Source organism: Zalophus californianus, chromosome 11 (assembly GCF_009762305.2).
Source record: "Zalophus californianus isolate mZalCal1 chromosome 11, mZalCal1.pri.v2, whole genome shotgun sequence".
Classification (NCBI taxonomy): Eukaryota; Metazoa; Chordata; class Mammalia; order Carnivora; family Otariidae; genus Zalophus; species Zalophus californianus.
Window position 1 is genome coordinate 97,494,061 of NC_045605.1, and position 10,014 is coordinate 97,504,074.

A 10,014-nucleotide genomic window follows, 5' to 3' on the forward strand; every position below is an offset into this window, starting at 1 on the left:
GAAGCCAAGTAACATCTTCAAAGGCTTTGGCTCCCCTTCGTGGTTTCCTGCTTGGGGACATTCTCAGCTCAGTGCTCTTCCCTAGTAATTAACTTCAGGCCATTCAGGTTCTGAGCTGTCCTGGGAGTAGGGCAGGAAGGAAAAGTCACTGGCTTCCCTCCACAGGGACCTTTTCTTCTCTGCTTGCGCCTGGGTTGGAAAAGCTTTGAGGTGGCTCTAGCCCCCTGAGTGCTCTGGGAGAGCTCACTCTTCCTCTGAAGTTTGGGTGTCTTTGCTAACCGCAGTCTGCCCTACCTGCCTTCTCTCTGCCCTCTGTCGCCTCTCCCTCCCCATCGAGATATCAGAATCTGGGCTTTGTGCCCTCTCTCTTACTTTTTGTCTGCCCCGGTTCTCCTGGGTTAGGAGAAGAGGGGGCAACTACCTGGCCTATGGCTCTGCATTTGGTCCCTGGAGCCACTGATGGAGTGACCAGGGCGCCCCCGTGTGGCCATCAGCCTTCTGGCCTTGGATTTTTTTCCAGCTGGAATTTCAATGTTCAACTCTGGTAGTTGGGGCCCAACAAAAAAATCTGCCCTCCTGCAGATTTTTTTCTTCCCCAAGAGATACATTAGAGATATTAAGACCTGGGCCGCCTGGGTGGCTCAGTCGTTAAGCGTCTGCCTTCGGCTCACGTCATGATGCCAGGGTCCTGGGATTGAGCCCCGCATTGGGCTCCCCACTCCGTGGGAAGCCTGCTTCTCCCTCTCCCACTCTCCCTGCTTGTGTTCCCTCTCTCTCTGTGTCTCTCTCTGTGAAATAAATAAATAAAATCTTTTAAAAAAAAAGAAATATTAAGACCTTAAAATATAGGTGAAAAGAAAGAAAATAAATTAGCCACATAGATTAAGAAATAAAATGTTAGTGTTTATATTGTCTATCTTTATTATTATTTATTTTTATTTTTTTTGGCATTTTAACACTTCTCTATCTTTATTTTAGAAGAGGCAGTGTGAGGGGCACCTGGGTGGCTCAGTCGGTTAAGCGTCTGCCTTCAGCTCAGGTCATGATTCCAGGGACCTGGGATGGAGCCGTGTGTCCAGCTCCCTGCTCACTGGGGAGTCTGCTTCTCCCTCTCCCTCTGCTCCCCCCTCTTGTGCACTCTCTCTTTCACTCTCTCAAATAAATAAAAATCTTTTTTTAAAAATAATTAAAAAATAAATAAAAGATGCAGTGTGCCCTAATGGAAAGTACCATGGCCTGTGGAGTAAACTCCCCAGCTATGTGGTCTCGGCAAGCCAACTCCTCTGAGACTTAGTCCCTTCACATGTACAATGTACATAACTGCAAGACCTACCTCATAGGAATGTTGAGGAATAAAATTTACCATAGTTAAATACCTTGCACAGTGCCTGCCATGAAGTAGGTACTCGGTATACATTACCCGTTTCTATCGTCATTACAACTAAAGACTACATGGAGGAGCGCTTTCTCTCTTCGGGGAGCTCTGAAAGCAGGGCCAGCTGCCTCGCACAACTGCGGGGGACCCCTGACATTCTACTCTAACGCCGCCCCCACTCAGAGGTGTGCAGTGCTGGCTCTCTCTGGACACGAGAGAGCAAAATAAAATAATTTTGCAAAACAGGAAAGATAAAGCCAGGAGGGCCAGTCAGAAACAGATGGGGGGTGCCGCTCCCCTTGGTAGATAAATTTGGCGCCCGGCCTGGCACCTGCATAGAGCCCAGCAAGTGCTAATTTCCTTCCCTTCCTGTGCCCTCTTGTACGAGGCCCTGAGCAGAGTATGAACATGGCCTTGGTCTGATCATTTGGTCGTCAGATGGTTTTCTTCCTATGAGGTGGGAGGGCCTGGGGAGGAACCCCCAGCGGGTGGGGCGGAGGGAGAGGGAGACAGCAAGGAGGGGCATGGCCGCTGCAGGGTCGCAAGATGGGGTGTGTCCCTGACCCCCTCGAGTGCAGGGTCCCCAGTAGCTCTGTACCGTCTTCCCTTGTCTGCCATCTGTGTCCCAGGACGGAGGTGCCTGTAGTTGTTTGGGCCCTTGGTAGCTTATTAAATCTCAGTGCCACTTGCCAAGATCTCTTTAAGCTTCCTGGCTGTTCTTTTTGCCTTTTCTACTCAGCTGTATTTATTCTGAACTAAATGGTCCTCACCGCAGGATGAAAGGATTTACTGCTTAAGTATAAGAGAAGAAATCTTGGCTGCATTACAGTTGCACCCCCTCCTTGCTGTCTGCACCCCACCCCCACCCCCAATGCTCCATCCACTAGCTGGTGCCACAGAGACTGAACTGGGAGCCTGTCCTTGGTCGTGTGGTTGGCGCAGTTTGGTGGCAGAGTCCCACTGATGGAGAAGTGAGGTGACTGGGAGGATCCCTCTCCCGAATGTCTTGCTGTCCCAAGAAAGACCGGAGCCCCAGAAACAGCTCACTCACATGCTCCCCATCCCCACCCCCCCACACACACACACACATCCTCTCACGTTTTCGCCCTCTTTCTCCCTCAGGATTGTGCTCATGGATGACGCCATGGACTGCTTGATGTCTTTTTCAGATTTCCTTTTTGCCTTCCAGATCCAGTTTTACTACTCAGGTGAGAGCCTTCCAGGGCCCCATGTGGGCTCCCGTCAGGGCCGTGTCTGCCTGTCCCACCCCAGTGTCCTTTCCATCTGTTGCCTGGCACACACACTTCTCCCCCGGCCCCCCGCCTTCGGTGGGGTGCCTCACCATGGGTCACGGACAGGACGTCTCATTCCCACTAGTGGTCATAAGGCTCGGTCCGCACAGCCAACTCCCTCCGCTTCCATCTAAGTGATAGCGACAGTAACTAGACCCGTGCACGCTGCTGGAGCACACGGCACACCCGCCGTGTGCCGGGCATGGCACTGACTTCAATGCTTACGACAGCCCTAGGAGTTAGGTCCTCTCGGAAACCCACTGAGACGTGAGGAGCTGAAGTCACACAGCTGGTGAGTGGCGGAGCCCAGACGGAACAGAGGGCTCGCTCCAAAGCCAGGCTCCGGGCCCCTCGGCGCTGTTCCTACTGTCGGGGGGCTGTCCCGTGGCCCCGGCTCATGCGTGCGGGCACACAGCCTTTCATAAGCAGACACCAGCCTGTGCTGCTCCCCATACACACCGGCTGTGTCTTTTAAATCCCTTCTGGAATCAGGTGTAACAGGAATAGACGAATAAACACAAATGCACACCAGCTCACGCAGTGCACGCAGCAACATCGCATGAATGCTGGGGTCCGAAATTGCTATGTCCATAAACACACTTGTTTAAAATGGGCTCTTCCAGTAAACAGAAGGCTGTCCTTGGAGCCTGGACGTGGCCTCCCTGCCAACTGGTGGTCCCAGCCAGCCTTGGCCTCTCTCAGGCGCCACATTCTGTTTTCTTGATGGTGGCCCAAGGGCCTGGTCTGGCAGGGGCTGGAGCCTGGGCTCTTGTCACTTGGTCTTAGCAGCCGCAGGCGGCTCTTTCCCATTTCTCTGAAGCTCCTGGGCCCTGGACAAGGCAGCCGCGTCTGGGAGAAGCTTCTGCTCCCACCTTTCAAATGTGCAATAAGTTAGCAACTTGAGGCTTTCTCTTCCACGCTGGCCTTGCACCGCGCTTTCTTGAGGCAGAGAGGCGAGTGGCCTCACAAGTGAGGTGGGGCGAGATGGGGCTTGCCAGCATGAGTGGGCACACGTTCACGCTCTAAAAAATACGTCCAGCACTTAACGTGTGCCCAGCACTGTGCGGCTGCTAGGGTAGGAAGGGGGACAAGGCACGATCCCCGCCTTTGTTCAAGGATCTCCCACTCCAGCAAGAAGACAGAGCAAATACCCCCAAAACAAAGGGGTTCAGGGTGCTTGGAAAGTATGGAATCGGGCATCTGCCTGGGCTAGGAGCTGCTGCCCCGAGGAGGGGACGCTGCAGCGGAATGACACAGTGGTGTCCCCGCTCCCGAGGTCAGGGGCTCCTGGGCTGGTGGGGTGCTGAGCTCGCAGAGGAGGGACCCCACGTGCCGTCCTTTGCCTGAGCTGTGTCCCTCCCCCATGGCGTGACGCAGAGTTCCTGGAGAGTGTGGCTGCCATCTATCAGGACCTGCTGGCAGGCAAGAACCCCAACACGGTGATTGTGCCGACGTCATCGAGCGGGCAGCACCGCCAGCGGCCTCCCCTGGGCGAGGCTAGCATGCTGGAGGGAGTGGAGGCCTCGCTGTTCTCCCAATGCCTGGAGAACCTGTGCGACCGGCACAAATACAGGTGAGAGCCAGCGCCCCGGGGCCAGGATGGACGCTCTGATTGGGCCACGGCCTCGGGGGGCCCTCCATGGTCCCACGCTTGCCAGGCTGCTGACGGAAGCGCTTCCCGGGGGGCCCCCCTGGGGAGGATGCTTGCATGTGGTGAGACCCGCTGGAGATGACCGGCCTGGCCCCCTTCTCCTCGCCAGGAGATAGAATGGCCTTGGCTTCTTGGAGAGAAGGGGCAAACATTCACTGTACAAAGAATTCACTCGGCAGAAAGGGAGGGCGAAGCCGTCCTATGTGGCACAAGATCGCCTTAGAGACCGAGCGGCCCATTTGGGTCCCCTCCCAGAAGAGGCTGCTCGCCCTTCCCTTCCTCCCACTCCCCGAGGGAGAGCGCCAGTTAGGGAACATACCAGCCCCTTCCGGCCCCAGTCAAGGCCTTGCTCCCCCTCCCCCAGGGGCTCAGGGCACCCCCCCCGGGGGGCAGGCAGGGTCCCTCAGCCCTGGCTTTGGGCCCCCCTCCTCAGCCTGAAGCGCTGGATGAAAAGATGGCTCTCAGACTTGCTGGTCTTTGAGGCTGGCTCTGTATTCTCCCTTCCAGCTGTCCACCCCCAGCGCTTGTCAAAGAGGTACTAAGCAACGTCCAGAGACTGACCTTCTATGGATTCCTTGTGGCTCTTTCAAAACATCATGGGATCAACCAAGCCCTAGGTAAGCCAGGGCTAGCCATGGCTAGGCTGTCCTGCTCCTCCTGCACGACGCCACGTCGGAGCCGGTTGCTGTTGGCAGACGTGGCCCCTTGGGGGAGGGGCATCCCCACCTGCACCTTGACTTCTCAGGGTCAGACTGGGAGGCCTAGGGAGCCAGAACGTGCACAAGGAAGACGGTGCCCTCGTAGGCCTCTCACACTCGGATGGGAAGGGACAGCCTTCCCCACCCAAGGCCATGCCCCAACATGAAGCCGCCGCTGGTGGCAGGGGTGTGCCCAGCCCCTCCTCACCGAATCCCCAGCTCTGCTTTGGGGAGTGGCCTGCAGGCTGGGCAGACACAGGGCTAGTTACTCAGTGGCTTTGGAGATTATATATCAAAGAGACCTGAATCCCATTTGTAAGCAGGGCAAAGGTGTGTCTGAGGTGGCCTTTTTTCCCAGCTGGGAAAAAAAAGAAAAGAAAACTGATTAATCTGAAAAGGAGCAAAAAATGGGGGGAGAGGCCTGCACTGGCCCAATTTTTCCTGTCTGGTCGTTTCTTCCTACTGGTTGGCCTTCTCCACCCACCCCGCTCTTCTCCCTCTCCCACCTGCTGCTCTCCCAAGGGAAGAGCCACCCGGCCACCGTCCAGCAGAGCTGGAGGGGTTGTTATTTGTCTCTGTCTTCCAGAGGTGTCCAGGTGTGCTTGAGGCTCTAGGTTCCTGAGTCCCAAAGAACACACAGACTTCCCCTTCCTTTTGCCAGTTGAGAGAAAGGGGTCAGGGAAGGAAATCTAATATTCTTTAAATGCCAACCATAGTAGGCCAAGTTGCTTTAGATCTTTCAAAATATAAAGCCTGCTGGGGATGCACACAGGAGCGCAAGCCCCAGCAGGACTGACTGAGGTCCACTGAGGCACGATGCTGCCTAGCAGCCTCCTTATTCTGAATTGATGCTCTGGGGTGTGCACAGGTCTAGGGACCGCTTCAACTAAGTGATGCCAGTCGCCAAGGTCTCTGGCCGGACCAGAGTAGAAAGGCAAATAGGAGTCAGAAGTCAGGAGTAAGGGGGCAGCAGGTGGGGACTTGCTTAGGTTTCCTTTCACACCGGGGTAACTCACTGCCCTCCCTTCCTTTCCACCAATCAGCCCACAGAAGGAAAAGGAAAAGCTAACTAGCATGGGATCAGAGCCTGGACAACGTCAGGCCCTCACTTTTTCTAGGGCCTTTAAAAAGGGCAATCACTCCGTCAACCACTTTTACCAAGCACTGCTGGGTCGAGCAGGAGATGGAGAGAAGCATCCGCCCTCACCCGCGTCTCCAGTGTATGAAATAGAGATCTGGAGCTACTCGGGGCGCAGCCAGTTGTGGAGAGGGGTGTCCTGTTCCCTTAGTTCTCAAGGCACTCACACACACACGCTCATGAACACAAAACGAGAGGGCTCGTGGGACATAGCTTGAAAACCACTAAGAGCAAAAGGGGCCAGGAGGCATTATCTGAAAAAGCTTTGGAAAAGTAGGGACTTGAACTAGAGTCAGATAGGTAAGTTTAAGATTGAGGCTTTCTAGAGACCAGCATTGCTAGCTGCCAGATCTACATTCTGACCACCAGTGAGCTTTTTCCCTCAACGATCTGCTGGTGAGAAGCCTTCTGTCTGCAGACTTCAGCTCCACCTTCCCTCCACTGTTCACAGCTCCGGGGAGAATCCAAGACCGTCTCCGCTCACCTTTCCCCAGTAGCCAAGCATCACTCCCTTCGGTTTGTAGCTGAGAGCAGCTCAGAGATGAGGCAGCTCCTGGCCCGGCGGCTCCGGGCCCTCGGAAGGCACCCAGCCTGCTCTTCTCGCCCCTCAGAGAGTCTCTGAGGAGCCGAGGCAGCATTTTTGACCATACTGTCTCCAAAGTGGGCTCCCTCTGATTTGGGGGGCACAAAACTGGGTAATTTCTGACTTGGGGATTAGCTGGACATACTCTGTCTCTCGCTCCCACGACCTAGGGGTCTCAAGGAAGGAACTGAACCCCCCGCACCAGCCCGCAACCCACTACCCAGTCTTGGAAGGGGATCATCCTGTGTGTGCAGTGACCTTGAGTGTGAGGACGTCTCATAGCTGTGGTTCCTACCCAAGCTGCAGAGGGGAGGCATGCGTTCACCAAGTTAATCTAGCAGTAGCCACAACTTCCTGCCCCCGTTAACAGTCCTCTTAAAACTTAAGAGCCCCTCCCCATGAACAAGGCATGGGAATAAAAGGTACAGCATGGGGGTCATCAGTGACATTGTAATAATGTTGCATGGTGACAGATGGTAGCCACCCTTGTGGTGAGCACGGCATAACGTACAGAGATGGAGAACCACCTTGTACCCCTGAAACTAATATAACATTACGTGTCCACTGTACTCAAATTTAAAAAAAAAATTTTCTTCAGAAAGAAAGAGCTCTTCTCAAATCTCTTAGATGAGCCCTCCCAGGGTCAGCTGAGCAGGTAGACATGAAGGTGAGGGGCATGGAGGCATCTGCTGGGAATGTGGCTGACTGGAGCCTGCCTAGAAGACGCTCAGATTAAGTTTGTGCCCCCCAATTATCTTGTAGGAGCTTTGCCTGACAAAGGGGACCTGATGCACGACCCAGCCATGGATGAGGAGCTGGAACGGCTGTAAGTGTCAGGTGGGAAGATGCTGCCCCCTTGTGGGGAAGGCCATACGTCCCTTGGACATGGCAGTGCCCTACTGTGGGTCACACAGCGATTCTCCGCAACAGCCCCGTCAGTCAGGGCGGGGTTTGGGCTCCAGCAGAGGCTTGAGGTAGCCTCTCTTTGAGTCCTTGGGGAATACAGCCCATGGTTTCATCCAAATGCAAGAGTGAACGTGGAGGTCCTGGTCTCTAGACAGGAGGCACCTAGCTACCCTCTGGGCTTCTTCCCTCCTTCAGGCTGGCCCAGGTCCCAGGCCTGGTCAACTCGGCCCCTGCCAACCCAGAGGCCGGCTGCCTTCCTTCCCGGACCCCTCCCCGGGTTGGCTCTCCCTGGAGACCCCTCCATCACGCCCGCAAGGTGGACGCAGAGAGCGATGGTTCCACTGAAGAGACGGACGAGTCCGAGACTTGAGGAGTCTGAAGGGTGCTGTCCACAACGCCCGTGTATCCAGCTCCCACCCAGCCCGTGGGACTCGCACCCAACCGCCTCCCCCACTCCTGTGCCATGCTGCCCTCTGCTGGTGAGAAGCCTGAATGACAGCCCAAGCCCAAAGACCAGCCAGAGGGGTTCCGGTGTCATCAGCCAAGTCCAGCAGTGACCCTGAAAAGTAACAGCCTACTCTCCTTGGCCCTGTCAGCCTCTGCACTTTAGTCAGGACCCGAGCTGACAGCGGACTGAGCGGAGGCCATCAGGAAGGTGACTTTCGCTGATAGTCCCCACCACATAAGGGTGATCTCCTCACAGCAACTCTAGGAAGGGGCTACCATGAATAACCGTGCAGGGCCTTGCTTGCATGGCCAAGGGTGACGCCTGTGGTTCAGGTACAGGGTGGACATAAACACGCTGGCTTTCTGCTGGAGGAAGAGCCACAAGCATGAGAGGATGAAGGGTAGGCAAGAAGATTAAGTCCACTTTCAAAAACTGCTCCGTGTCCCCTCTGTGTCTAACAGTTCAATATGTTAAATGAATAAAGTCCCTTGTATCTGGTAAGTGGTCAATCTAGAGCCACCAGACTGAGGAGGGGCTGAAGGGAAGGGGCGAGTGTGCGTTTGTGGTGCCGAGTCCCAGCTTCTCTGGCAGGGCTGGGAGGTGGGGGCCGGGGGACCACTGAAGCCTGGAGACCAGCCTCAGATTACCGAGCGAAGACGGACCCTCCTGCACAGAACAGCAAACAGCCTTTCAAATGGGCTCATGGCTGGAATGGGCCTTCAGAAAACAAGCTCAGAGGATTCAAGGCCAGGTTCCCATAACTCTAAAGAGCCTGGTCCCAAAGGGTTAGCACTGCAGAATCTTTTCTAGCCAGAGTTTCATTAAATGTTTGCTAAGCACCTGCTCAGGGTTGGGGCAATGGGGATGCAGCTGCGAATGACAGGCCTGAGGAAGACAAGCTTCCAGCCAAGACTGGAGGAAGGTAAGGACATGGTAGTCTTCAACTTCCTTGAATTGGCCAGGGGTCACCCAGAAAGTAAAAGCCACCCAGGGAACCCAAGCAGAACAGGCTGCCTCCTAAGGTGGGGGTCACCACACTGGGCACACACATTTTCCTGGGCTTCTCTCTGCCTAGGACAGCCCCCACACCCACCCCACCCCCAGATAGTTTCAGGAACTGGCTCCCAAAGCCCTGCAGAGCCAGGCCGGGACTGGAAGGTCCAGTCCTACCGAAGATCCAAGCCCTGTGAACTCTCCAGGCCCACCACCATCTCCAGCCTCTGGCTGATCGACAGCAGCGTGGAGATCCTGGTGGGCATCCAAATCACCTGGGGAGCTGGTTTACAACACAAGTAACCAAGTTCTGGCTTGGGGTGGGGGCACAGAAATCTGGATCATGAACACTCCAGATGATTCCAGAGCTGGAAGGCCCACACCCGCGCTTTAGGTACCAATGGCTTAGAGCCCCATGGCCCCTTTGCCGTCCTTTCTAATCATCCATCTCCCAGACCAGTGATTTACCCCCGTACCCTGAGGACCTCTAAGGTGGCAGATAGATTCCAGGAGCCCCTAGTGGGGGAAAAGGTTACTAAGCTAGGGAGTTCTACACACACACACATACATCCTTTTTTCCTGGATTTAAAAGGGTTCCATTAAGGCCGTAGATTTCATTTGTCTTTAAACTCCCCTGAGAAACACGCCCCAGTCAAGCCTCCTGCTGGGATGAGGTGTGGGGCTGCTAGGCTTGCTCACTGGAGGAGTTAAAGGGCCAACTAACACCAGCTCTTTCCTCCGCGTGCAACAGGGTGGTGAGGTCGAGGCTGCACCGGACCTCGTGGCAGCACAGGGCCGAGGAGCCAAGGGCCTTTGGCTTTCAGAGAAGAGACAAGCTGGAGGCCTGGGAGAGCGTGCCCTCAGCTTCGGCACCATCGCCCTGCCCGTATCGGTGGGAGCCCAGAGAGTGAGGCCAGGGGCCTGCACTGG

General features: G+C 55.3%; 1 protein-coding gene across 4 annotated transcripts in view; it reads left to right on the top strand.

Moving 5' to 3' along the window:
• Nucleotides 1-10,010, top strand: part of C11H11orf49 (chromosome 11 C11orf49 homolog) — a 189,118-nt gene extending 179,108 nt beyond the window's left edge. The window contains exons 5-9 of one of the 4 annotated variants that reach the window (XM_027579529.1): nucleotides 2,498-2,583; nucleotides 4,045-4,240; nucleotides 4,826-4,935; nucleotides 7,500-7,563; nucleotides 9,836-10,010. In XM_027579529.1, coding sequence (XP_027435330.1) covers nucleotides 2,498-2,583; nucleotides 4,045-4,240; nucleotides 4,826-4,935; nucleotides 7,500-7,563; nucleotides 9,836-9,995 — 616 coding nt within the window. In that variant the 3' untranslated portion in view covers nucleotides 9,996-10,010. Of the gene's footprint in view, nucleotides 1-2,497; nucleotides 2,584-4,044; nucleotides 4,241-4,825; nucleotides 4,936-7,499; nucleotides 7,575-7,838; nucleotides 8,659-9,835 lie in introns of those variants that run through there. The other 3 variants (XM_027579528.1, XM_027579531.1, XM_027579530.1) reach the window with 3 other exon arrangements.
• Nucleotides 10,011-10,014: the final 4 nt, after the last annotated feature.